This window comes from Prinia subflava, chromosome 9 (assembly GCF_021018805.1).
Source record: "Prinia subflava isolate CZ2003 ecotype Zambia chromosome 9, Cam_Psub_1.2, whole genome shotgun sequence".
In the NCBI taxonomy this organism is placed as follows: Eukaryota; Metazoa; Chordata; class Aves; order Passeriformes; family Cisticolidae; genus Prinia; species Prinia subflava.
In genome coordinates this window covers 600,745-627,889 of record NC_086255.1, presented here as the reverse complement: position 1 = coordinate 627,889, position 27,145 = coordinate 600,745, and the positions used below count along the sequence as shown (strand labels likewise).

The 27,145-nt window shown below is 51.8% G+C and overlaps 1 protein-coding gene across 29 annotated transcripts in view; it reads left to right on the top strand.

Moving 5' to 3' along the window:
• Nucleotides 1–27,145, top strand: part of JAKMIP3 (Janus kinase and microtubule interacting protein 3) — a 59,584-nt gene that overhangs the window by 26,592 nt on the left and 5,847 nt on the right. For 4 of the 29 annotated variants that reach the window (XM_063405045.1, XM_063405044.1, XM_063405043.1 and 1 more), the window contains exons 5-24: nt 2,154–2,369; nt 3,932–4,051; nt 4,499–4,645; nt 5,055–5,186; nt 5,656–5,691; nt 7,004–7,063; nt 9,137–9,265; nt 10,646–10,774; nt 12,501–12,584; nt 13,232–13,294; nt 14,169–14,267; nt 14,489–14,587; nt 14,676–14,735; nt 16,250–16,315; nt 16,648–16,716; nt 16,792–16,869; nt 19,695–19,898; nt 20,204–20,269; nt 21,383–21,424; nt 22,148–23,347. In XM_063405045.1, the coding sequence (XP_063261115.1) occupies nt 2,154–2,369; nt 3,932–4,051; nt 4,499–4,645; nt 5,055–5,186; nt 5,656–5,691; nt 7,004–7,063; nt 9,137–9,265; nt 10,646–10,774; nt 12,501–12,584; nt 13,232–13,294; nt 14,169–14,267; nt 14,489–14,587; nt 14,676–14,735; nt 16,250–16,315; nt 16,648–16,716; nt 16,792–16,869; nt 19,695–19,898; nt 20,204–20,269; nt 21,383–21,424; nt 22,148–22,495 (2,247 nt within the window). In that variant the 3' untranslated portion in view covers nt 22,496–23,347. Of the gene's footprint in view, nt 1–2,153; nt 2,370–3,931; nt 4,052–4,498; nt 4,646–5,054; nt 5,187–5,655; nt 5,692–7,003; nt 7,064–9,136; nt 9,266–10,645; nt 10,775–12,500; nt 12,585–13,231; nt 13,295–14,168; nt 14,268–14,488; nt 14,588–14,675; nt 14,736–16,249; nt 16,316–16,647; nt 16,717–16,791; nt 16,870–19,694; nt 19,899–20,203; nt 20,270–21,351; nt 21,425–22,147; nt 23,348–27,145 lie in introns of those variants that run through there. The other 25 variants (XM_063405054.1, XM_063405052.1, XM_063405049.1 and 22 more) reach the window with 25 other exon arrangements.

The window sequence follows — 27,145 nt, the reverse complement described above, 5'->3', positions numbered from 1 at the left end:
TGTGTTTAATTGTTTAATTCCATTTGTGTGGGCAGGAGCACTCCTGCTTCCTGTGTGCACTGCCAGGGGAAGCAGCTTCCAGCCTGCAGTGTTCCCCAAGCTTAACTGGCCTGGATGCTTGCCAATTGGGGACCAAAATTCAGTGTGGTAAAGAGCATTGAAACTTCAATTAACCCTGGACTGGTCAGGAAGGAGAGGTTCTACAAGCCATGGCCACTGCAGCCTCCTCACTCCTGTCTCCTTTATCAGGGGACTGAGAAATGGGAAAAACTGAGGAAATGGGATTTACTAGAGCCTGGGAAGTGGGTATTTTCAGTCTAGATAAACTTCAATTAATTAAGAGTAGCAAAAGCTTTAATAACCTGTGCCAATCCCTCTGTGACACCCCTGGACGTGGAGAGCTTCCCAGCTTCCTCATGGCAGTGCCACCCCAGGCACAGAGGAGAGCCAGGTTTTGAGCACCATTCTGGACCTCTGTGCTCTCAGAGGCCCTCAGCTCCCTGCCAGGCAGGGGTAAATCAGTGAACACTGATGGAAAGGGTGGGATCAGATGAAAGGGTGGGAGGCTGACTTTTTAAACAGTAATATTCCAGAGCCACCTGGTGCTGCTGCTGGCTGTCAGGTGCACCACACAGGGGGCAGGGGGTCTGGCTCTGCTGTGAAATGTTTTGTGTTTTCTCATGTCTTTGTTCCTCCCAATTTCATGTGTTGCCTTTGTTGTGTCTTTGTTTCCATATAAATAAGAATCAACTACCCAATATTCTGCTTATTTTAAATGAATAATCATTCAATGATGATTCAATGAATCTTTTCATCTGTACATACATTTAGATTTCTCCTCATTAGGCATTTAGCAGAAAGACCTCAGGTGCTCACGAGCACCTCTGTCTTTGTTTCATTCAAAGTCAGCAGATGCTGCCTTTACAGACGTTGTTGAAAGGATCTCTAGTCAATGGCACCCAAAATCCCTTTCATTTGCACCATTTTGCTTTCCTGATACCTGCGTGACCTGCCAGCACCTGCCCCGGGTGGGCTACGTTGGCATTTACTGCAAAGTCCTTGGAGTGACTGCTGATTCCCAGTGTCATTTTCTTCCAGGTTTACAGGCAAAGCAGAGATAAAAGTATTAACACAGCTTTTACAAGGCAAAATGTTCTGCTTTGAAGCAGGCCAGGTTTAAGAACTGACCATTGAAATTAAATGTCTAAAGTCTCAAAATCCGATGGCAAAACTCTTGTGTTTGTGGAGTGTGAAGGCAGCTGGCAGAGCCCGGAGGGGTGGAGGTGATTTCTGCCTTTCTGTGGGGTCTGTGTCTGTGCCACCCGTGGTGTGAGCAGCTCTGCAGCTGTGGGTGGTGTGCCTGTGTGGGTGCAGGCTGGGCAGCAACCCAGCCTGGCTCAGCCCAGCCCAGCCTGGCTCAGCCCAGCCCAGCCCAGCCCAGCCCAGCCCAGCCCAGCCCAGCCCAGCCCAGCCCAGCCCAGCCCAGCCCAGCCCAGCTGGGACCAGCGATTTCAGCCACCCTCCTGAGCTCCAGCCAGGCTCCAGGGGTCAGATCCTGGCTGATCCACGGGATGTGCACAGGTCCTTGGCACAGGCAAACAGGGAAGGAGAGCGTTAGAGGGCATTGATCATTTAAGCACTTAGTGATTTTGCATAATGTTTATTATGTGTAAGTAAAATCTCTCATGGAAAGGGAATTGCTCATAAGGGAGAGTTTTGGAAAAAATAATTTTTAAAATTTCACATTTCTTCTGGGAATTTTGAAAATTTAAATTATACTGAGGTTTCAATATTTTTCTTTAAAAAATTTTAATCCAAACTTTCCAGGGGTGACATCCAAGCAAAATTCTGCAGAATCCTTAAAGTGTTTGAGTGAAGCCACCAGAGTGTGATGCGAATGTCCAGCTTTAATTTCTTTTCAGATACTCTGAAATGGTGATAGGATCACAGTCTGTTTGCCAATAGTTCAATGCCAAGGTGCCTGCTGAAGGGGAGCTTGGCTGCTGTGTGGGCCCGGGGCAGGGCAGTGCTGCTGCGCTGGTGCAGCCCGGTGCTCCCTGTCACTGTCACCGTCACTGTCACTGTCACTGTCACCGCGGGGTGCTGCGGGCGCTGCCGAGCCACTGTGTGATTGTGTTCTGTTCTCCTTGTAGATGGAGGAGATTAAGTTTAAGGACAGAGCAGTCTTCGTGCTGGAGAGAGAGTTAGGGGTGCGAGCCGGGCATGCTCAGAGACTGCAGCTCCAAAAGGAGGCTTTAGATGAACAACTGTCCCAGCTCAAAGAGTCTGACCGGCACCTGAGCAGCCCCAAGCGGGAACTTCCTTATGCAAGTGGTGCAGGAGACGCTTCAGATCACTCGGGAAGCCCCGTAAGCACTTCCACGTGGTTTCACCCGAACGAGTGACGGAATCTTGATGAGTGCACCCTGAGCAAGAGCTGTCCCATGGCTGTGCAGGGGGGCCCTGGGGCACCCGCTCCGTGCTCTCGTTTTTGTCGTGCCCAGACCGTGGAGATTTCCAATCAAACCTCGCCATGGGAGAGCTTTTGCTTCCTGTCGTTTTGTTCCCGGTCGGTTTGGTTCGGTTTTGTCAGCGGGGTGAAGTTCCTCTGTTCTTTCTCTCCTTTTCCTCACTGTACCATGCTCAGCCACCGCCTTAGTTTGACAGTTTGACACGATTCTGCCAACAAACGATGCAAATGCGTTTCTCACCAGTGCTGTTTGTGTGCAACCTCTCGAGGGCGAGCTGGGGCGCGGGGAGCAGATGGACGAGGCCAGTTCCAGAGGGGACGGGGAGGCGCTGGGTGCAGGGCAGCACATAAACCCTGCAGCCCCCAGGACACCCCTTCCCTGCTGCTCAGCAGGGCATAAAGAGAACCAAAGACCTCCTAACCTATTCTGTCCTGATTATTCACCACAACAGCCAGAACACTCGATTGGAGCCACCCCTCCACAGTGGGTTTTTCAGTAACTCTGGCACCTCCCTGCCTGGGCCTCGCTCAGCCCAGGAGAGCCCTCGGGTAACTGCCCTCGTGCCTCTGACGTGTGCAGGTCGTCCTCATTGCTGATCCTCATCAAGATTTCTTTTGCGACAGCCTTGATTGTCTCAGTACAAGTGTAAAACTTATACCTGAGCAAACCAGTCTGTTTTATTCTTTGGCCCAAGCCTCTCCTGCACCTGTTGAATGAGGAACCCTAGACCTCCCAAAAGTGCACTAATTTGCCTCTCTCTGGTTGTACTCAACTTCTGCCAAAGACCAGAACAAGTTGTAGAGAAGGGGGAAAGTCTGTCACGTCTGTCAGTAGCTGTAACTCCTCTCTGATTCTGAACGAGAACACATCTACCTATATCTCTATTCATTTCTAATTTGATTCAAGCGTTTTCACTCAGATAGAGTGCTACCCCTGGGGCCTTACGAGTGACCCTTTAGGACCCCATAAGGGCCATAGCTTTCTGGAAGAAGAGCTTATTCAATGCACAATTGCATGGATTTTCCCCATTCAGTAATTCAGTAATTTTAATATCAGTTTCTTATGACCAATTTCTCACAGGGTGCGATGTGTCTGAAGCTCTCAGTTCAACAGTGGCATCATTGGAACACGGCCTTCAGTTTTGATATTTTCTGTTGTTTCCAAGTTTACCATTTGTAAACTTTGTATCTGCACATTTGTATTGCCACATTTGTGACTGTGTATTTGCATATGCATATACATATGCATATACATACCCCTGCATTTGCATTCTTTGTTACATTTCCACTCCTGACTTTCCATCGGTCTCACCCTGCAGCTTTCCATGGGTTCCATGGGTTACGCTCCACACGGTAACATTTTGAAATGTTTGGATTTGGGATAAGAGAAAGCTAGAGCTTAGCTAGTGTGCTCTTGCGTGTCACTTATGAACAGTTATTTGCAGTTGATCTTTGTTTTAGGAACAGCAGTTGGATGAAAAGGATGCCCGGCGCTTCCAGCTGAAAATCGCGGAGCTGAGCGGGATCATCCGCAAGCTGGAGGACAGGAACGCGCTGCTGTCGGAGGAGAGGAACGAGCTGGTGAGTGCAGCAGGGCTCGGGGCGGTGGGCCTGCCCAGGAACACCCTGGTGTTTGCCCTGTGCTGCTTGGAGAACAGGGGCTGCCTTCCCCTCCTCCTCCTCCTCAGCTCGGAGCTGTGCAGCATCACTCCGCTCTTGGCTTCTGCAACAATGGATTTTTAAGATGGCACTAGCTCGAATTATATTTATTTCTCTTTAAATAAATAAATTATATATAATATATTTACTTATTTTTAAAATCAAATAAGTAAATTCCCCACATTGAACATTTGCTGCATAGATGGAGTATTTTCTCATGTTGAAATGTTCTCTTCCCAATGGAAAGTCCCAAGAGTTTTTGATCACTTCTGCTTTGCATCAGGAGAAAGTACTTCTAGTATGATAGTTACAGAATGTAGTTAAAATATTTGATGAAAAAGCTCTAGAGGTGTTATTTTTCTCTTTCAGCTGAAACGTCTCAGAGAAGCAGAAAGTCAGTACAAGCCCATTTTGGACAAAAACAAACGTCTCAGTAGGAAGAATGAGGAGTTGTCACATGCCTTACGTCGAATGGAGAATAAATTGAAATTTGTGACGCAGGAGAATATAGCGATGGTGAGTGCCTGTGCTCCTGGGAGCAGGTGGGATGGGAGCTGCTGGGGCTGAGGGAGTCGGGCATTGGCCCACACTGGCAGCTTCTGGGAAACTGTTCTGTTCTGGCAAGGTCCCTTCCAGCCCAAACTGACCTGGCATTCTGTGATTCACCTTCAGCTTTCCTGCCAGAGCCACCTGGTAATCCCTGGGGAATGGGCACTGGTGACCCTGCCCCTTTCCCCAGCTGGAGCAGCGGGACCAGCTGGCGGATTTGGAGCCCGGGTGTGAGGCTGAGCAGAAGGGGAGCAGGAGAGCTGCCAGGGCAGCCACTGGGGAGATGCATCCCTTGCTGTAAAGGGAAGGGCCAGACATGTCCCTGGCAAAGCCTCCTGATCATTTCCTGCTCTGCCCTGTGCTTTTTGGATTCTAGAGGCAAAGAACTGGAGCAATAAGGAGACCAAGCTCACTAAATGACCTCGACCACAGCCAGGAAGAAAGGGAAGTGGATTTCCTGAGACTACAAGTAATTGAGCAGCAAAACATCATTGATGAGCTGTCCAAGGTGAGATGGAAGGCTGCTGTTCTCACGTGGGAGTGACCAAGGGCAGAGCAGAGGAAGCCAAGAAAGGGGTGCTCAGGGTTCTGGGGGCTGACAGGCACAGTGGGCAGCAGGGGAACCTGGCAGGCATTCCTGTGCTTAGTAGCCATACAAATTATCTGTGGTGTGTTGTTTGGGGGGAAAACCCTTTCAATCTGTATTGGCCTGGCATGATAGAACCATGTCCTTACATGTGCTGGTGGCCAGATCTGGGAGGGAAATTGTCTGAGCTCCTCGGCTAGAGACACCACCAGGGCTGAACATTCCTGTGTGCAATCCTGGGTTTGGGGTTTTGTGTCCTTCTTAACATGTTCTTAGTCCTTGGAAACAGAAAACATCAAAATCATGATACTCCTCTAGAAAATAGCTTTTATTTCTTCCCTTTTTTTTAAGCCTGTCCAGTTACTGACATTATTTCCCTCTTTTTCATTAGACCCTGGAGACTGCTGGCTATGTGAAGAGTGTCATGGTAAGAGTGACATTAACTTCCTCCTCATCTATTTGTGCTTCAAATTGCTGTTCATGCAAAGCAGGCAGGCCACAATAATATTTATTCTTCCTTCCATCTGTTCAGCAGTGAGCTGACCCGGGGGTTTCCTCAGAGTGGATTTTTTATCAGCAGTTGTTCACCAGGGAAAAGCACAGTCATAGTGGGAGGAAAGCTTTAATCCCACCACCTGCTCTGATGGCTGAGAGCAAATGTCCCCATCTCCAGGGCACCTCTGTCACCTTGGAACTGCATTTTCTTACTCTGGCTATGCTGGCCTTGTGTCACCCACACCAGGGTGTGCTCAGCCCTGCCCTTGCCCCATCTCTGAGCTGTTGTGGGGTCACACTATGGATTGGTATTGATGGGATCTGTTTGATTGTCCTCCCACTGCTGCTGGCCTTGGGAGTGGCCACCAGGCTGAGGCAGCAGCACGTGTCCGTGTCCCCAGTGTCACACATCCTTGTAGCCAGTGGGTAGAATGAAACATCTGAGGGTTTCCCCTTTAGAGCTTCCCTCTCTGCAGTCCTGGGCTTTGCCAGTCCAGAACAAAGACTTTTTTCTGAGTACTATAAAATATCAACCTAACTTCATAAAGAGGAAGAAATCCTTCCCTGGCAGGGTGGGCAGGCCCTGGCACAGGGTGCCCAGAGCAGCTGTGGCTGCCCCTGGATCCCTGGCAGTGCCCAAGGCCAGGCTGGACACTGGGGCTGGAGCAGCCTGGGACAGTGGGAGGTGTCCCTGCCATGGCAGGGGGTGAAAGGAGGTGATATTTAAGGTCCCTCCAACCTAGAATTTGTTCCAATTGGAAAAATTGTTGGCAGCAGTAAATGCTCAAACCTTACTCCAGAGGCACCTGCAGATCCTCAGAGGAGGAGCTGAGCCTGAAAGTGCTGAGCTCAAGGAGCCCTGAACTGTGTGCAGGGGCTGTTGGGTGTGTGCACTTCCAGAGCCACCAACAGCCCCAGAGCTGGGGCAGAGCAGAGCCAGGGCAAGGACTGCACTGCCATGGTCACCCAGGGAGCAGCTCCAAGGGACCACCCAAACTCAGCATAAAACTTCTCATCAGCTTTATTTTAGTTTGATTTTCATGGACATATAGAGAAATTTCTAGTTGTCTATGGCAAACCTGGAAGATGTTGGAGTAAATCACCCAGGACTGTGACAGCGGGGCAGTGGCCAGGGACAGCAGGGACATTCCTGTCGGTTGCTTCCCCAATAGCTCCTTGTGCTGACATGGTTCATTTAAATAACTGCTCTGGAAACAGCTAACACATGTCTCTGACTCTTGCAGGAACGTGATAAGCTGCTCAGGTTCAGGAAGCAAAGGAAAAAAATGACAAGAATTCCTAAGGTAAAAACCAAAACCTGCTATGGTGACATGCTGATGGACAGTGCTGGGGTGCTCAGAGCACCTCAGGACCATGGCAGTGTTCTCCTTAAGGGTCTGCAAATGGGTCCTAAACTTAAATTTGGGTGATGTAGCTCAAGGGCATTCACAGGCTGCACTGGGATATTCGAGGGGGTGCAGGGAACCTGTTTGCATGGAGCATTCTGAGCCTTTTCATGCTCTGCATTTACCCTGAGGGACTTTGGTGGATGTGGTTGTCTTAAGAGGAGGCAAATGTTATGAATTAACACATCTCCAAATGATCTTCTAATGGTGCTGCCTGAAAACATGTGTATGTTGTAAATAATTCATGGTGGAGTTTAGTAGCATGCGAAAATTGCTGTTTGGGGAGGCAATGGTTAGAGCTGAGGGAAAAGGGAATGTTGGTTAATGAAGGCTGGGCAGGGTGTTAATGTAAATATTAACACTAAAATGTCACAATAAGGTTCACTGTCAGGGACTGCCAGTGTGCTGTGATCCACAGATGAAGAATTAGATCGAGACTGGAGCTAATGAATCTATGAATAACTAATTGAGGTCAATGGGAGATAACTCCTGTCATCCTGAAAATCACATCCAGCCCTTCCAGGGAGTCCCGTTCTGTCTCTCTGAAAGCTGGATGGGGCTTTGGACAAGGATGGAGGGACAGGACACAGGGAATGGCTTCCACTGCCAGAGGGCAGGGCTGGATGGGATCTTGGGAATCAGGAATTGTTCCCTGGCAGGGTGGGCAGGCCCTGGCACAGGGTGCCCAGAGCAGCTGTGGCTGCCCCTGGATCCCTGGCAGTGCCCAAGGCCAGGCTGGACACTGGGGCTGGAGCAGCCTGGGACAGTGGGAGGTGTCCCTTCCACATTCTGGGATCCTGTGGTTCTCCTTCAAAAGCTACCCACTGCAAATTAAAACCAAAGGCCAAAATACAGATATGTTTTTGTAAAACATCAGCTAAAAGTATCTTTAGATCTGTGTTGTCTTTGACTTTCAAGCATTTACAGTAAATCCTTCTTTACCACCATTCTTTTAAACAAAAAACAGCTTTGAGTGGAAAACTGGATTTCTTCAAACCATAGACACATTGCTGTGGTGATTAACTTCAAGTAAAATACTTTTTGAAGATCTAACTTTCATGTGAAAGTTGTGGTGCTGACAGGAGGGACACCATGTTGATGACAGTGGATTAAAAGACATTTCAGTGCACAGCTCTCCCCTCATGCTAAGGTGAACACTCAAAATAAAAGGGGTGCTTAGGCATGGGGAAATGGAAAAGGAAATGCATTTAAACAGGCAGGGCCTGGGAGGTCTCACAAATATGCCAGTTCAGGGATTCAAACAGTTCCAGGTAGGGTTTGAGCTCTGTCCTGTGGTGAAAAATTTTATAAATATATGTGTAAAGGACTGGGCTGCTGCTGGAAGAGCAGCAGAGTGAGGACTGCCAGCACCTGGAGCTGAGGGGGCTGCAGGCACTCGTGCTCAGCCCCCGGGGCAGTCTGTCTGTGTGCAGGGCAGTCTGTCTGTCCCCGGGGCAGTCTGGCTGTGTGCAGGGCAGTCTGGCTGTCCCCGGGGCAGTCTGTCTGTGTGCAGGGCAGTCTGGCTGTCCCCGGGGCAGTCTGTCTGTCCCCGGGGCAGTCTGGCTGTGTGCAGGGCAGTCTGTCTGTGTGCAGGGCAGTCTGTCTGTGTGCAGGGCAGTCTGGCTGTGTGCAGGGCAGTCTGTCTGTCCCCGGGGCAGTCTGTCTGTGTGCAGGGCAGTCTGTCTGTCCCCGGGGCAGTCTGGCTGTGTGCAGGGCAGTCTGGCTGTCCCCGGGGCAGTCTGTCTGTGTGCAGGGCAGTCTGTCTGTGTGCAGGGCAGTCTGTCTGTGTGCAGGGCAGTCTGGCTGTCCCCGGGGCAGTCTGTCTGTGTGCAGGGCAGTCTGTCTGTGTGCAGGGCAGTCTGGCTGTCCCCGGGGCAGTCTGTCTGTGTGCAGGGCAGTCTGTCTGTGTGCAGGGCAGTCTGTCTGTCCCCCAGGCAGTCTGTCCAGACCCCTGACCCTGCTCTCTGCCAGAAGCCGGTGGTGGAGACGTTCTATGGCTACGACGAGGAGGCTTCCCTGGAGTCGGACGGCTCCTCCATCTCGTACCAGACCGACCGCACCGACCACACGCCCTGCACGCCCGAGGACGACCTGGAGGAGGTACAGCCCAAACCCCGCCTGGGCTGCACCCTCCGGACTGCTGCCAATGGAGCTCCTGCTCGGTTCCACCGTTTCTGTCTGTCATTTCTGTTCTCTCATGCCTGCTCTGTCGTTCTGTCACCTCAGACCACAAAATGGAGCATTTCTCTGAAATGTGGTACTGTGTGTGTTGGTCAGTGTCTCTAAATCTCAGGTCTTCAGTCAGTTCACAAGTCCCAGCCAAGCTGGAAATCTCATGTCCTAAGAATATTGAATGTATGACAGGTTTGCAGGTCTGACAAACTGAGAAATTGGACAGCCCCTGGGAGATGTGTTCACTCCAAGCCTGGCTGCAGATTTTGGGATGTGCAGCTTGGGCCAGCCGAGCTCGGCACAGAGCAGTAAGGTCTGTGTTTGTGGAAGGACAGGGGAATGTTCCCCTGAAGCTCCAGGGAAAGGCTGCTTCCTGCCTGGGCTCTGGAGGCTCTGAGAGCAGAGCACACTAATGTAATACAAATTAAAGGGATTATTCCATGTATTTGCCAGGGCTTCCCCACAAATGCACTCCCCAGTGTATGTCAGATCACTGGACCATTACACAGCTCTGGGCTTAACGAGAATCTTGTCATAGACAAGAATTGCCAGTGATGACTGCAGCCCTTTCATGGTGTGTCTGCTGCAGGTGTGTAACTAGACCTGCTAAAAGGGGACCTGCAGAATTCCTCACTCCATCAGGAAAGACACGAGATGTTTACCAGGCGTGTGCTGCACTGCAGGAAATCTGAATGTGTTTGTGTGTGTGTGAGCCTGTTTGTTTTTCATTCCTGTATTGACATTCCTCCCCCTGCTCAGCCAGTGGGAAGTTGATGCATGCAGCCAGTAATTCCATTTCATGTTGAGTGAAATATTCCGGTCAGCCTGACATGAAAGCATTCCATACTGGATATTGTAAGGAGGGTGAAGAAGATGAAGGGCTCCTTTCATGTTGCTGTCACCACTCCTACAACTATTAACTCTGTATTCGTGTTTTAATAATTGAGTGAGGCTGTCAGGCTTGGTTTCCTTTCCAAATGGAAAACCTTTTGTTGTTAAAGAAAGCTGCATTTTCACCTTGAATGTGATGATTTTCCCTGTTCCAGTAAGAAAGGGTGGTGCAGTCATTAGTGTGCTATATGGAAGGCAAGCTTTTATCTTTCCGAGGCAGGGATTATCTTTTTATTTCTGTATTGCATTTCCTGGAGGTAAGAGCATGCAAGAGACGTGCAGGGGATGGAGGGGAAGCAGCTTGAGGGCACTTAACCAAGATTTGTAGTGCCATGCTTCCAAATTGCATTTCAAAAGTGCTAATTTGGGCTCTTTTCAGAGCAAACGAACCTAATGCCTCCTTCTTTGTGCTGGCAGGGCATGGCCAAGGAGGAGACGGAGCTGCGGTTCCGGCAGCTGACGATGGAGTACCAGGCGCTGCAGCGCGCCTACGCCCTGCTGCAGGAGCAGGTCGGGGGCACCCTGGACGCGGAGCGGGAAGTGAAGGTGTGCAGGGCTGCTGTGCCAGGCAGTGAGGGGGTGGCATGGGAGGGGGCAGACCCCGGGACCCTCGCTCGGGCTCTCCCGGGCTCGCTCGGGCTCCTGCCGGCCGCCCGGGAAGGGTCTCTGAGGATCCCCCACGCTGCGGCTCGGGCTTTCACCTCTCATCACTTCAAGGGAAACCCAGGGGGAGTTTGCATGGGAAATCCTTGAAAGTAAGCTCTTTTTCTATAGAGAACTAGGACAGATAGCCTTAAATATATAATGCATGGTCTTTAATTCCTTCTGGGCTCTGGGAGATTACATGATTCCTCATAAAATGTTTAGAAGGCTTATAACTGAGATTTTTCTGTTAATTAAATTGCTCAGTGCCCTGTGCTGTTCTGCCTGTCTCTCAGAGTTGCCGTGGCTGTGGACAGCTGGCCTGAAGTGCTGCTTTTGTTGGGAGCTTGTTGTGTGTTCCAGGGAGTTACAGAGGAATTGGGTGGGCAGGGTGGGCAGCCCTGGCACAGGGTGCCCAGAGCAGCTGTGGCTGCCCCTGGATCCCTGGCAGTGCCCAAGGCCAGGCTGGACACTGGGGCTGGAGCAGCCTGGGACAGTGGGAGGTGTCCCTGCCATGCCAGGGGGGCACTGGGGGGATTTAGGGTCTCTTCCAACCCAAAGCATTCCATGACTCTGAAGGGCTGGCAGGATGGGTCATGCCCAGCCTGCAAGGGTGACTGCAGTCAGGAAAGGGACAAATTTACAGTTCATCAGGAGAAACGTGCCCACAGAGCCTTAAATTGTTCCTGCATGTGTTCTGTGAGGATGTTATCCAGGAGCATTCAGAGTGGGTCAAGGTGTAATGCACAAGAACTGACATTCCCAGAAGTGTTCCCAGCATGAGCATCTACTCTGAAACATCAGGGGATGCACCTGGAAAGAAAATCTCAGGGAGCCAAGGCATGCCCAGCTGTGAGAGTGACTGGGTTTTGGATTTCTCACAGTGAGCCAAAGGAGGCACCAGTGTAGGTCACACCAACGAGGTCCCTTTCAGTGTGAATAATGGGGTAAATAGCAGAGAAATGGTTCAAGGAAAGAAAATGTTCTATGCAAGTATGTAACAAATAAAACAACTAACAATTACATTTGTTCTCCAGAAAACCTGTAGGAATGGGGTGTCTATTTAAATAAGCAGGAAGCTACAACTATCATAAATATGAGACAGGTATGAGAGAGGGCAGTAAATCACTAAATTTAATTAAATAAGGTTTTAAGTCATAGATAAGGCACTAAAGGCACAAAGGTCAATGAAATTTGTCAGTTTGTAAGGTGGGTTCTGAGTGTTTAATGTAGCCCAAATTCAAGGGAACTGGGTGGGCCAGAATTGTGCCATAATAATTCCATTTGTTTTCCTGGACAAAGGGGGCTCTGGCTGCAGCCTGCCATGACCAGCTGGGAGGAGCCGGCTCTGCTTTGCCATTTTGTTAATCTCGAGTTAAATCTCAAAATCAGTAATCCTATCTCCCAGACTTGACTTGATTACATTTGATTATTTGATACTTAGCTGCAAATTTCTTCTGCCAAAGAACCTTCAAAATCATTTGTTAAAAGCATTTGGTGTTTTAAATATTTTCTGTAACTGCATTAGGCTGTCTTTTGGAGAAAGTTTGATATTTTTTTAAATTTATTTTTTAATTATTCTTTAATGATCTTTTTTTCTGGTTTTTTGTTTCTCTCTCATATCCCACAGACACGTGAGCAGCTCCAAGCAGAAATACACCGGTCCCAGGCTCAGATAGAAGACCTGGAGAAGGCTCTGGCTGAGCAGGGACAGGTAATGCTGACTCCAGCCCCTTCCCCACTTCCCTGCTGGGGGACCAGAAAGGTTCCCAGGCTGGTTACAGAAGTGTACCAGTTCTGCAGACCAAAAAACCCAACAACCAAACAAAGCAAAAAAATAAAAAACAAAACAAACAAACAAAACGTAAACAGAAAATGTTTTTGAGAACAATAAAATATTAAATAATTCAATCATTGCCTTCCCAGCTTAGCCTCTTATAGTTGTTCTTGCTGATAAATTATGTTCTGGGGTTTGTGGATTTATATATTCCTCAAACTAAGAGATTAGCTTCCAAATACAGTTTCATTTGCCTGATCTGCAGAAATATGTCATTTGTGTTTAGCAAAGTAGAAATTTGATAGTAAACACATAGTTGGAAATATCCCTTTTAATGCAAACCAGATTTCACCTCAAAGAGTTTTTTAATCACTGGAATGTTTTTATTCCATTTGTCTACTACAGAGCTGTTAAAATTATAGGGGCAAGTTTAGCTTAGGAAGTTGTTTTAGGAAGCAGTGGAGTTACAGTTTCACAGCCAGCATTATTCTGCCCCTCTGTATGTGAGATTCAGTGAAATCCTTGCTCCTGTGCAATTGCTAAATTGCAGCTTCACCTACAGTGTTGTTCATTCCCTTCCCAAGGACATGAAGTGGATTGAGGAGAAGCAGGCATTGTACAGAAGAAATCAGGAGCTGGTAGAAAAGGTACTCAACTTTTCTATTTGTATTATTCAAATAATTGTATTATTTGTGTCTAGAGGGACGCAGAAGGTGCCATATTCTAATCTGCATGGCACAGCCCCGCTGGAAATAATTCCTGTTTAACACAAGATCCTTGTGGACCTGCTGGGAAAGGGGGGTTCTGGCATTCCCATGTGTGTGTGAGGAGCCCTGTGCCCTCCCCTGTGCCCCCAAGCTCAGGGATGAGCCCTGTGCCCCCCCTGTGCCCCCAAGCTTGGGGTGTGAGCCCTGTGCCCCCCCTGTGCCCCCGAGCTCAGGGATGAGCCCTGTGCCCCCCCTGTGCCCCCTGAGCTCAGGTGTGAGCCCTGTGCCCCCCCTGTGCCCCCTGAGCTCAGGTGTGAGCCCTGTGCCCCCTGAGCTCAGGTGTGAGCCCTGTGCCCCCCCTGTGCCCCCTGAGCTCAGGTGTGAGCCCTGTGCCCCCTGAGCTCAGGTGTGAGCCCTGTGCCCCCCCTGTGCCCCCTGAGCTCAGGTGTGAGCCCTGTGCCCCCTGAGCTCAGGTGTGAGCCCTGTGCCCCCCCTGTGCCCCCTGAGCTCAGGTGTGAGCCCTGTGCCCCCCCGTGCCCCCTGAGCTCAGGTGTGAGCCCTGTGCTCCCGAGCTCAGGGATGAGCCCTGTGCCCCCCCTGTACCCCCTGAGCTCGGGGTGTGAGCCCTGTGCCCCCCCTGTGCCCCCAAGCTCGGGGTGAGCCCCGTGCCCCCCCTGTGCCCCCAGCTCGGTGTGAGCCCTGTGCCCCCCCTGTGCCCCCTGAGCTCAGGGATGAGCCCTGTGCCCCCCCTGTGCCCCCCAGCTCGGGGTGAGCCCCGTGCCCCAGGGCCGTGCCCAGCTCTGTGCTCTGGCAGATCAGGCAGATGGAGGCCGAGGAGGCGCGCCTCAGACACGACGTGCAGGACGCCAAGGACCAGAACGAGCTGCTGGAGTTCAGGATCCTGGAGCTGGAGGTGGGCACCGGGGCAGCCCTGCCCGGGCACGGCGGGTCGGGGGCACTGCAGAGGGCAGGGTGCTGATAAAGGGGAACCCACACACACCAGGGGCACCCCGTGCTGGGGGAGGTTGTTGTAGCAGGAGGGTGGGATGGGCTGGCTTTAAGGGCCCCTCCAGCCCAGCCCGTGGGGCTGTGTGTGACACCAAGTGGGTAAGCAAGGAATTCTTGTCCTTTCAGGAGAGGGAGAGAAGATCCCCTGCCATCACCTTCCACCACGGCCCCTTCACGGAGGGGAAGAGCCCTCTGCAGGTGTACTGCGAGGCCGAGGGTGTCACAGTAAGGGACGCTCCTTTCCTGTCCTCCTCCCCCTGAGCAGAACCGGGGGCTCTGTGCTGACTCCTGCTTCTCCTTTTCTCTCTGTCAGGACATTGTAGTAGCAGAGCTGATGAAAAAGTTGGACATTTTAGGGGATAACGCCGTAAGTGTATGTTCCTTTAATAAATTGTGCATGCTTTGGGGAGTACCTGTCCTCGTGTGGAGTGAGCACAGCTGCCTGCTGTGGGGCTGCACAGCCTGTCCTGCCTCTGCTGTGGGCTACGAGCAAAGCATTTCCTGGCATTTAAAGGGTTTGCTGCCACCTGAAGAGCGGAACACGGGCTGGGTGTCACCACATTGCTTCAGAGACTCCTGTTGTTTGGGGAATGATGTTGTGTTTGGTGCTTCTGGCCACTGGGCACACACGGCTTCTTGATTTGCTTGCTCTGCATTTGCTTTGCCTTTGCATTTCAGCAGCTGTGTGCTTTGAGTTTCTCTAATAACCCATTAGCCTTTAATATCCCTCAGGATATTAAACAAGAAGTCAAAACAGCAGGGTGAAAAGGAGAAGTAAATAACAAGGAACTTGCGAGTGCTTCTGCTTCAGCAGGTGGAAAACTGCACATTCAGTGCCCGTGGAAGGCACACACATCCTGTGTGTCCTTTCCTGTGCTCTGCTCTGTCAGCAGAGCCCCTCTCCAGCCCCCCAGGGCCCTCCTGGGAGCCCCACCCCAGCACGGGGCTGCAGAAGGGTCCTCCTGTTCCCCCAGCTCTGCTCCTGGGCTGTCCCAGCTCTCCCTCTGCACAGGCTGGATACAGCAAAACGCCATCCCCAGGACTGCAAGTACCACAACTATAAACACCTGGGGGTGGGCAGGCCCTGGCACAGGTGCCCAGAGCAGCTGTGGCTGCCCCTGCATCCCTGGCAGTGCCCAAGGCCAGGCTGGACACTGGGGCTGGAGCAGCCTGGGGGACAGTGGGAGGTGTCCCTGCCATGGCAGGGGGACACTGGGGGGGATTTAGGGTCCCTTCCCACCCAGCCATGCCAGGGTTCCCTGATCCAATCCCTGCAGGATGGCACTGCCACGTCCCAGCAGTGCCTGAGGCTGAGGCTCCCCACAGTGCTCAGCACCTCCCCTGCCTCTGGGTCCCCACTCCGGCGAGCCCAGGGCTCTCCTCCTGCTGCTCACACTGAGGCTTGGGAGGAAATGCAAAGCCCAGCTCCATTAGCTTGGGTTTTTTTGAGAAAGCAACAGAAGATGGATGGACTAGCCAACATCTCAATAAATGCTTCCCAAAATCCTCACTTGGCTGCACAAAGTGAGGATGGTGCATGGGATGAGCACTGCATCTCTCCTCCCCATAGCTCTTTGTGCTGAGCTTGATCTTGTCCTGTGTAAATGTGTGTTTATTCCCTGTTGGGTGCAAATAGATCCAGTGCCCGTTTTCTTTTTGGTAAATATGAGGATTTTGTAAGAATTATGTACGATAAGGATTGGTAATGAATAGTGACAATGGCTTTTACAATGATTTTGCATTACAATATTAATTCTCCCTGCCTCAGTGTATTTTTCCTGAGACATGTTTAACTTCAGATGAATTTGAAACAGCAGTGGCCCAAGCAGTGGGTTAGGGTTCATTAGCAGTGGGATTGGTTGTGATTGTGCTCTGCTTTTGGTGCAGAACCTGACCAACGAAGAGCAGGTGGTCATCATCCAGGCAAGGACCGTGCTCACGCTGGCAGAGAAGGTGAGACCCCAGCAGGGCCCGTGTCTGTGTGTGACAGTCCCCCTGGGCAGGCACTGCCCCTCCCCAGCCGTGCTGCTCTGTGTGCAGCTGCCCTGGCCTGTGTCCCAGCACCGTGCCAAGGCAGCAGTGCAGGCAGTGCTGCATTTGAAATGTTCCTGAGCTCGCAGGGCCATGGCAGAGGGACAGGCCAGGCTTTGTAACGCGGCTCTTGGGGAGGGAGAACACAGATCCAGCTTGCTTTGCTCTGTTGTTTGGGTGGCTCTTGCTGCTCCTCGTGCCCAGGGGAGGCTGGGCAGGGCTGTGCTCAGCGGGGCTCTGCTCTCTGTCCCCAGTGGCTCCAGCAGATCGAGGTGACCGAGGCTGCACTGCAGCAGAAGATGCTGGACCTGGAGAACGAGAAGGTACCGGGGAGGGGCGGGGAGGGGACACGGCCCTGGGCTGTGCTGGGCTCTGACAGCCCCTGCCTTGGTCCCCAGGAGCTGTTCAGCAAGCAGAAGGGCTACCTGGACGACGAGCTGGACTTCAGGAAGCAGTCCCTGGACCAGGCTCACAAGGTGAGGGCTCTTGGGGGGGCTGAGTTAGGACACCTGGGTGAGCTCAGTGCATGTGTGCTGTCCCTGGGCAAGCCCTCCTCGGGCAGTGCTGCTCGTGGGGCTGCGTGGGACCAGAGTTCAGCACACCCCCTGCACCCTGAGCTCACCACAGCTTCCTCAGAGTTCCTGGGGTTAAGTGGCCCTTGCAGAGTGAGGAGCTGAGCATTCACTTGCTCAACATGAGTTTTAATTCAGCCAAAGTCTCAGTAAAGGACTGATAAGGAAATTAGGTTCTCAGTAATTTGTCTTGCATTTTAGAAAAAAAGATATTTTAGCCTAGACATTTCCTTGGATTTTGGATTACACCCTCTGAAACCAGAGCAGCTGGAGGTATTCTGGGATGTGTAAATTTGAAATGAAACTGCTTTTAAGTCAGGTTAATCATTAGCTGATCCTAAGGCATTTCACCCATCTTTCAGTCTTGTTTCCATCAATGAGAGAAAGGTTATTTGTATATATCCACAAAAGGCATAAAGTTTCCTCTCAGTTTATGTAATTTTTCCAATTTTACATAAACCTAGAGCACAGTTACACTTTGTGAGGAGCAGTGAGTATTTATGCCTGTTTCTGCATCCTGTTTTCTACTTGTGTGTTGAACCATTTGGGGGAGCTTTTGCTCCATACATTTTCTGTCCTGTGGGTGATTTTTAGCACTGATTTTGCCACATTCTGAGCTATATCTGGAACCAGTGCACAGCGGGAACCTTGGAAAGCACACGAGCCCCCTCACCTGTGGTCTCAGCCCTGTAGCACCTTTCAGTGGAATTTCCCTGCCCATGGCAGGCATGGCCTTTAAGGCCCCAGTCTGGGACTCTGATTCCATCATCTCCTGTCCTGACAGCAGTTTGTGCAGCTGAGTCTGCTCGTGGAGCAGTGAGTGCAAAGGGTGTGCAGCCTGTGCAGAGGGGCTGAGGGTTATTTGCATTTTCTTGTATTTTCCCAAGGCACCACACGAGAGTGTCCCAGGCACAGCTTTGCTCCAGGGCACAAATGCAGCCCAAAAGCAGCAGAGGAAGCTTTGTTCTGCCCTGGAGTTCAAGTGGCAAGAGCTCCTTTGCTTTATAAAATTCGCTTCACTTCCTGTTTCCTTTGTGCCCCTGGAGATGAGGAGCAGCTAATCGTGATCCCCCCAAAGCAGAGCCAATGAGATTAGCAGGCAGAACCGCTGAGCCTTGGCTGCTGCAGAGCACTTGGCTGACACTGCTGCAGCTCTGGAGGCCAGCAGGGTGCCCCTGCCCTTCCTCTGCAGGAGTCAGTGCCTCCAGAGAGGGCTGATGGTTGTGTCCGGGAGGTCTGAGCAGAAATCCAGGCATCAAACAGCAGCATCTTGCTGGGACGAGGTCAGCAAGGTGTTGGTGTGGTTTTTAAAAGGAAAAGCATAATCTCCTCCTGAGATCTGATGTGTGCTTCCCCACGGAGCGGCCATGGTTATCATCAGTTATCCTCAGTTCTTCCCAGTTAATACCAGTGATCATCACCGGTTATCACTATCAGTTATCCTCAGTGATATCACCAGTTTTCAGTCGTCCCCAGTCGTCCCCAGTCATCCCCAGTCCCGCAGCTCTGCCCTGGTGCCCTGTTCTCCCGGGAGCACCCTGCCCTCCTGGCTCTGACTGCCAGTCAAACACCACAGCAGCCTCAGCGTGGTGCTGAGCTGAGCTGAGCTACCCCAGGAACCAGCAGGGATATGAAATGTGTGCCTGTGGCACCTGGGACATGGGCTAGTGGTGGCTTGGCAGTGCTGGGGTACTCTGAGGACTTTTCCAGCCTCACCAGTTCCATGATTCTGTTGCAGTGGGGTTCTCCTGAGGCCATGGAGAGCTGTGCAAGGTGCCTCCAGCTCTGGAGGGGTGTGCAGAGGTGCCACCAGCTGCTGCCTTTCCTCCTGCTCTGGATCAAACTTGCTGAAATAGATTCCAGCTCTCTCGTGGCTTGCCTGGGGGAATAGCCTTATCCTGAATAAGGATAAGGACAGGAGACACAGTCTGGCGACACCAGCTGCCCCAGGAGGGTGCCAGGCTCAGGGAGCCCAGGGAGGGCAGGCCAGTCTATCTCCTGCACACCTCTCCCTCTCAGTGAGTGCAGGGTCCTTCTGTCTGCCTGGAGGGGCAGGAGCAGAGCCCAGCTGCAGGACAGGGTCCTTTCCCTGGGCACAAACCCTCCTGGAGCTGACAGCTCTGCCAGTGAGGTGCTGGGAATGCCTGCACGAGGCATTTCCACGGGTTGGTACAAAGTGCTGCACACATGGCAGGCAGTTGTTTGTTCCTTCTGGCAGGAGCGTGGTGGCTGCTGTGTCCTCTGCTGGATACAGGACAGCTGGGAAAGGGAAACCAGGGACTGAAAAACACATGTAAAAACATCTGTAACTCACAAAATGAGGCTTTTATGAACCTCTTTCCTTCTTCCCTTTTTCTATTTACATTTTCCCTTCTCCCCTTTCCCTCTCCCTTCTCCCTTTCCCCCTTCCTTTGCTGTTTTTCCTTTCCCTCCTCTCCCCACGGCCATCTCCCATCCCCAGGAAGGAGAAGGTGCCTGCCCCGTGTTTGTGGGGCAGAGCAGGCTGTGCCCAGGGGCTGTCCCGGTGCCAGGGCAGGTGGGAGCCCCGCGGGGTGAGGACAGCCTGCAGGATTCTCCCTCTGGATGGGGTTTTCCATGCTGCCCTGTGCAGGAGGCTCAGCACGCAGCCCCTGCCCTGCTCCCGTTGCCTTTCAGGTTCCGTTCCTCACAGACTCCTCACCCAACCAGGGACAAGGTGGAGCTGACAGCTTTATATTGTTTTTGATTAGCAAATTCTGGAATTAGAAGCCATGCTCTATGATGCCCTGCAGCAAGAAGCTGGAGCCAAAATTTCCGACCTTCTTTCAGAAGAGGAGAAGGAGAAGCTGAAGAGCGCCGTGGAGCAGTGGAAGCGGCAGGTGATGAGCGAGCTGCGGGAGAGGGACGCCCAAATCCTGCGGGAGAGGATGGAGCTCATCCAGCACGCCCAGCAGGTGGGTGTGGGGCAGGGCAGGGCGTGCTCGGGGAGGGACCGGCCCTGAGAGCCTCTCCTGGAGCTGTCCCGAGCCAGGCACAGGCGTGCCTTGGCCTTGGATAGCCCTGCACACGGGGCATCCTGCTGGTCCTGCCTTTGCCACACACGGTGACAGCCACAGGGGACTCACCTGCAGCTTAATGCCCAGTTTATTTTTGGTAGAAGCACAGCACATACATTTTATGTTCCCCCAAACTAACGCATCTTCCGGGTACACCTGTATTTGGTTGGTTAATAAATATCTTTTTATTTGAAATCTGACAGAGAATTAAAGAGCTAGAAGAAAGAATTGAAGGCCAAAAAAGACAAATAAAAGAGTTAGAGGAAAAGGTAAGGTCATGCAGACGGAACAGCTGCTGTGTGTGCACATGACCATTCTCCATTTCACCTGGGCCAAGGACACAAGCTTAGAGAGAGCTCGTGTGTGCAGTGCAGTGAGCAGGGGGGACAGCTCCAGGAACACAGCTTGCATTTGCAGCAGGCCCTCTGAGGAGGGAAGGTGGACTGGTTCAATTGAGCCCTTCCTTCCAGCTCCCCGGGGTGCAGCCCCAAAGGCGGGCTGGGGGCTCAGGGGCCAGGGCAGAGCCGGGGGCTCCGGGCAGCAGAGCTCCGGGAGCAGCAGGGCCTTTGCTCCCTCCTTCCCCCCATCCCAGCTCTGGGCGGGCAGTGCATGGAGCAGCCTTTCCCTGCAGGGGCTGGGGGCTCTCCTCCCTCAGCTTGGAGGTTCCTGCAGCTTTCCCCCGCCAGCCAAAAGGGAGAGTTTTACCCCAGAGCCAAAAGGGAGAGTTTTACCCCAGAGCCAAAAGGGAGTGTTTTACCCCAGAGCCAAAAGGGAGTGTTTTACCCCAGAGCCAAAAGGGAGGGTTTTACCCCAGAGCCAAAAGGGAGTGTTTTACCCCAGAGCCAAAAGGGAGTGTTTTACCCCAGAGCCAAAAGGGAGTGTTTTACCCCAGAGCCAAAAGGGAGTGTTTTACCCCAGAGCCAAAAGGGAGAGTTTTACCCCAGAGCCAAAAGGGAGGGTTTTACCCCAGAATGGCCTCAGCCTTCCCAGGGACACGGCCACGCTCAGGTGCAGCAGGGGCTGCGCTGGGCCAGCGCCTGAGACTGCCCAGGGCTCACAGGGCTGGGCCTGGGCTGTGCCAGGAGCACGGAGCTGATGTTCCCCCTTTCCCTGGGCTGTGGCTGTCGGGGCTCAGAGGGGCAGGGCACCACTGTCACCAGCCCAAGGGACACAGGAGCTCTGCAGAGCCCAGCTGAGCCCCAGCACTCGGACTTCACACTCCATGTTTCTTCTCACCTGAGAGTTTTGTTGCACTCTGTCTGTAACCATAGCTTATTTCTCTTAAACACACTGTAAACTCTTAATCTATTTCTTCTCTTCCATTTTTTCCTCTCTTCTCTCTCCTTTTCAGTTTTTATTTTTGTTTTTATTTTTCTCTTTAGCTTTCATTCTTTGGTCATAGTCCTTCAGGCCCCATGCACAAGGTAAGCCCTCGGGTCTCCTCTGCTCTCTCCTCCTCTCCTCAGAAAGCACCAGAACCTTCCTTTTGCTGTATCAGCAGGATTGAAGGGTCTCTTGGGCATCCCAGAGAACCCAAAAATGGAAATCTCCACATCCTTTAAATAAAAGTGAAACCTGGACCTCAGCAGGCAAATCTTGTCAAACAGATTTTCCTTCTTTAGAGGGAAGGACAAGGGAAATTAAGGAGGCTCAAAAGCAAGGAAAGCTCTAGCAAGCCAGGGAAAACAGCCAGGCTGGGGTGATTCCTCTGACTGCACCAGGGACTGCTCCAGCTGATCTGTGCTGGGAGTCCATGGAAACCCTGAGCCCCCCTCCCTGCAGAGCCAGAGAGCTGTCCTGCCTCCAGGACAGCAGCCAGGTGGGTTTGGGGAAGAGGGGGTGTGTTACTGGGGTGTGTTCCTCCAGGCACTGTGCCATAGGGCCCCAGGGACTCCCTGAATCCCCTTTTCCCCTGTAAATAGGGGATAAATTCCCCAATTTCTGTGTGTGCTGCCAGTAATGACCACGGCATGGTCATAGAGGGAAACACTCTCACTAACAACATAAATGGAATATATCACAAATCCTTTTGTATCAGCTGTACAATTCAGCAGATAATTATAAACAGGACCTCACAGAAGTTCTGTGCATGCTGTTTTTGCCCAGGTGGGCTTGTCTTTGATTCCTGTTTTTGTCTCTTGTTTCAGCCCCCTGAGGCCACTCCAGCTGCTCCTGCTGTTCCTCCCAGAGGGGCAGCCCTGCTTCCCGAGACTCTCACAGAGACTCTGCCCTTTCCACCCCCCCAGATCTGTGTCCTTCTTTGCTGCTGGCGATGGCAGGTGCAGTCTGTGGGACTTCCAGTGGGGCTGGGTGGGAGCCCCTGCTCCCCTGCAATCCCCCAGGAGCCTGGACAGTACAGAACTGAGCTGACAAGGAAGCCAAAACCTCTGCTCCTCCCTGTCCTACGGCCCCAGGCTGCTCCTGGAGTGCCAGCCCTGCTGCTGGACAAGCCCTGGGCTCTGACAGGAGCACCATCACCCATTCAGATACACTGAATTTAGTTCTTCTGGTTCCCTGCTAAGCAGGTGGCAAATTGCTTCTGTGAAGAAGTGCCCGTGTCCTGTTTGTATGCCACACATTCATGTTTGTTCCCCACAGTTCTTCAGAAATCTGTCTTGAAAGAAGATTTTAGGAAGCATTCCAGAGGAGTAGCTCATGAAAAGATGAATATGGATGAAAATGGAGTGGTTTGTTCCAAGGTTTTCTTTGTTACACAGGGTATGTCCCATGCTTTGTTGAATATCCGACGAGCCCAGTTTTAGGGAAAAAACGTAAAGCTACATTCAGGAAGCCAAGCTGTAATTATTTTTTTTTGGAGTTGTCAGTAAACCATGATGAGAAAAATTATGCAACAATTTATAATTGGTTGTCCCTGAACAATGACAAAAGGCTTAACACTGTCCCAGCAAAAAGTTCAACCTGGAAAAGAGTGAACTGAACCAGATTATCCCTGATCCACGTGCACAGGCCTGGCAGAGGCAGCAAGAGGGAGCAAGAGGTTGTCACCTGGAAGATGTCACCTGGAAAATGTCCTCACCCTGGGGAAGGGGAGCACAAGTCCCACAGAGCCAGAGCCCAGGAGGCTGGCACAGGAACCAGGAAGGAAAAAGAATCCTCTGGAAAAACAGGGGAAGAGGGGAGAATCCAGAAGAAATTCCAGAGAGTGATGGACCACATGGGACCCACAGCCAAGCACAGAAATGTGGGGCTGTGGGGCAAGGCCAGGAAGTAGGAACAAGGCCAGGAAGGAGGAGCAAGGCCAGGAACGAGGTCCTGTTGGCAGCCACGGTCCCACAGCGCCCACACCCTGGGAGCACGGGGCAGGAAGGGAGCAGAGCTCCAGGCAGGTAAGATGGGCTGACCCCTGGAAACCCCTTCATCCTGGGATTCCGTGTGCTCCGAACTCCCTCACTGCTGCTCTCTCTCACTTGGGTTAAAATACTTCAGGTGATAACAGAGGAAGTACTAAATTTGGGGTTGAAATTACCAGAGTCTTTATGTAAACATTACTTAATTATTGCTATTTTACTGCAGTAATTTAGGGGTTAAATTTCAGTGTGATATAATAACAAATACTGACTTCATGTTATAGATCAGTGGCACTCTTAACACAAAGTTATTGGGAGGTGATCAAATGCACTGTCAGATTTGTATGGACAGCAAGCAGTCAGGCTGCTCTGAAAAAATACCTCGTTTAAATGCAGGAGATGAAAATACTTGTCATTTTGCATAGAGAAGACAAATAGTAATCAGAAAAGTATTTTCATTCACTATTTCACTCACTTTTTTTCAAATTTGTGCTGATAATGAGTTACTTGGCAGACAAACATGATGGGGAGAGCAGCAGAGCAAGCTGCAGTTGCACAGATTTTATGTATTAATTAGGGATCAGATTGTAATTCTGCTACAAGATGAAGATGTGGGTCAGAGTGGGCAGTGCCCAGGGAGGGGGGTGGGCACCCAGGGGTGCCCCACAGCAGAGACCCCATCAGGGCCCCAGTGCAGGGGCTGCAGCCAGAGGAGACTGGGACTGTGTCCTGCAGGAGCAGAGCTCTGCCTTCCAGGCCACTGGATTGTCCCAAGCAGGCTCAGGATGGTATTTCAGTCATTTTTTGGTGTGTGTTTAGTTTTGTGGACTAGAGGCTCACGGGGGTGGGTAGCACTTGCCTGTGTCCAAATAAATAAGTTGTCAGTTACCCAAGAGAAATTTTTATTAGATATTAACTCTTGCATTTATGGAAGAGGCTTGAGCATCCATGATATTTGCTCCAAGTATCTTAGTTTAATTTAAACCCCCAGCATTTATTATAGCTCCATTGATATTTGTTTATTCAAAGGAAATAATGTCTGGAACATGCTGGAACAAACAATATTAAATTATTGTTTTCAATTTCCCAGTGATAGAAGGATGGGGAAAACACCATGGCAGAGGGTTGGAACTACATGATCTTTGCAGTCCCTTCCCCCAAGGCAGCCCATATTGTGTTTCCAAAAGCAAATTGCTGTGTTTAACTGGAGCCTGTGGAGCTGAACGTGCCCTGGGTCACGGGGAGATGCCTCTCCCCAAAATGCCAGGGATGGTCACCAGCAGTAAGGCAGTTTTAGGTTCATGGTGGACCCATCTATTTTCAGATCCTCCTCTAACACTTGTATTTCTTAAAACAATATATATTCTATTTAGAAATGGCCTTAATATTTTTATTTAAGAATATACCACACATTTCCTACTGTTGGCAGCAATTAGAAATACCATTTTCAGAGTTCAGAGCTTGATGTTTTTATTTAACCACGGGTATCAGGTGTGGGATGGGGGCATTTCCCCGAGGAGAACCTCTCACCACTGGAGTGGGATCATCCCTGTGAGCCCCTCCGTTGTGGAGATAATTCCTTTTCTTTCAATGGCTTTTCATTCTGTCCAGTTCAACAGCAGGCAGACTGCTCTGTGTCCTGGTGAACTCCAGCTGTCAGCAGAGGTTTGGGGTTTTCCTTCCTTTCGGAAAGGTGCACAGGGGAGGGGAGGGGAGGATGGAGCTGAAATCGGCTGTGAGGCTCCTCAGCAGCGGTGGGTGTGTGCTCAGGCTCTCTGGAAATTATTTCCTTCACGGGGGCACTAATGAGCTCCAGCATTAGAACGCTAATTGCAGAGTCTTTGCTGTGGGGGTGACCCCAAACATCCTTGTCTAAAGTGAATGGGGGGAAATTCGGGCCATCGAGGAGACTCCCACTGAGCAAAGGCATTCCTGGAGGGCCAGAGGGGTTCACTCAAAAGCTTTTCCTCCCTTTTACTGTGCTGTAAATCCTGCGGTTTCTCTCTCGGCGGAGAGCAGGACGGGCTCGGCAGCGCTGGAGAGCTTTGCGGTGGTGGTAATTGTCAGTGTGGATCAGCGCGGTGTCTGCCCGCACGGCGCTGTGCCCGCTGTCCCGGGGCGTGCAGACTGAAATGCACGGAGGTGACAATGTCAGTCTGAATCTGGGCACGGGCACGGTGAGCGGGGCCCGGGGCGGCGGAGCGCGGCTGCTGCGGGGGGAGGCTGCAGCCGGGGCTGGGCAGGCGGGAGCTCATCCCAGCTCATCCCAGCTCGTCCCGGGCAGCTCTGGCTGTGCAGGGGCTGCTCCTTCCCGGCCTGGCCAAATCCACGGGAACACACTTTGACACAGACCGGCTGGGCTTCTCCTCCTCAGCAGAACACCTGCTCTGTTACAGCAGGGACTCTCGGTTGTGCTTTCGGGCACGTCCCGAGGGCAGGCAGTGGGACCAGCCTTTCCTTTATCCTCTCTGCAGCTGGAAAGCTCCCACTCCTGGGTTGCAGTAGGGATATCACACAGCACAGGATCCCAGAATGGTTTGGGTTGGGAGGGACTTTCAAGCTCATCTCACTCTACCCCTGCCATGGGCAAGGACACCTCCCACCATCCCAGGGGCCTCCAGCCCCGTCCAGCCTTGCCTTGAATCGTTTTTGTGGGTGTTCCTCTTTCTGTGGGAAATAGAGCAGAGGTTTTTGGAGTGTGAATTTGTGCAGCAGCAGCAATTTGGTGTCCAGTGTGCTTCCCGCTCAAAACCCCAGCGCCTTCCATCCTCAGTTTGCTCTCAGAAAGAAAACTCCACCTAACTGTGTACAGGGCTGGGGCTGGCTGGGTAAGAGCCTGCTCCACTGAGCCCATTTTAAAGATAATCATTCATTTCACCTTTCATTACCCAAAGCACTCCTGGGCAGAGCAGCTTCAGTTCTCATCGCAGCTCAAGGGTTCTCCCCCTTAATTTGGGTCTTGCTGAGCTCTTGCAAATGATAAGGACACGTATTTTTGTAGTTTACCAAACTCAGTGCTAGCCTGAAGAATTATTCAGCTGGAAAATCTATCATAGAGTTAGCTTTTTTGAAAGAATGCGTTCTGTTTGTAAATTGTTGTTCGTGTAAATGGCCCCTGCCGTGGAGGGGGTTGGGGTGCCCAGTGACACATCTGCACTGCCAGGTCAGCAGAAATCCCAGAGAAACCTCCCCGGGAAAGGAGAGCATGTCCAGGTCACTGAGGCTGCTCTGCCTCGTGCAGATCTGTGGAGGCAGGCGAGGAAATGCCGCTCTGTCGATGGCTGGTTCTGAAGACAGCTGCCCCGGGGGGCACTTTGCTCCTCGTTCCAAACAAGGATGCTGTAAACACCCCCGGGATGCAGCAAACTGTGAGTGGAGTGACAGGAGGCTGTCACTCAGGAGGGGCCGGGGGGACCAGCCTTGGCAGCGCTGAGACGGTCCTGGAAGGGGATTGTGAATATTCACGTCGTCAAATGAAAGCCACATTTCTCTCTTTCTTAAATCTACCGGGAGAATTCTGGCGGCTGTAAATCTCCGCAGTGCCAGGTCCTGAGAGGGCTCTCTGTTCCCAAAAGCCGCAGTGGTGAGGCGGTGCAGGCAGCAGGCTCCAGCAGGATGCTCCAGCGGGATGGGGCCGTGCTGTCATCCAGCCCCGTGTTCCTGTGGGGCTCAGGGCTGCCAGCCCCCCGTGTCACCCCGGCGCCTTTCCCTGGAGCAGGTGCAGGGGAGGCCGAGGTGTCAGCCTGCATTTCCTGCCTCACCTGTCCTGCTCAGCTGTCCCTGAACTGATCCCACTGAGCTGTCCCCACTGAACTGTCCCTGAACTGTCCCCACTGA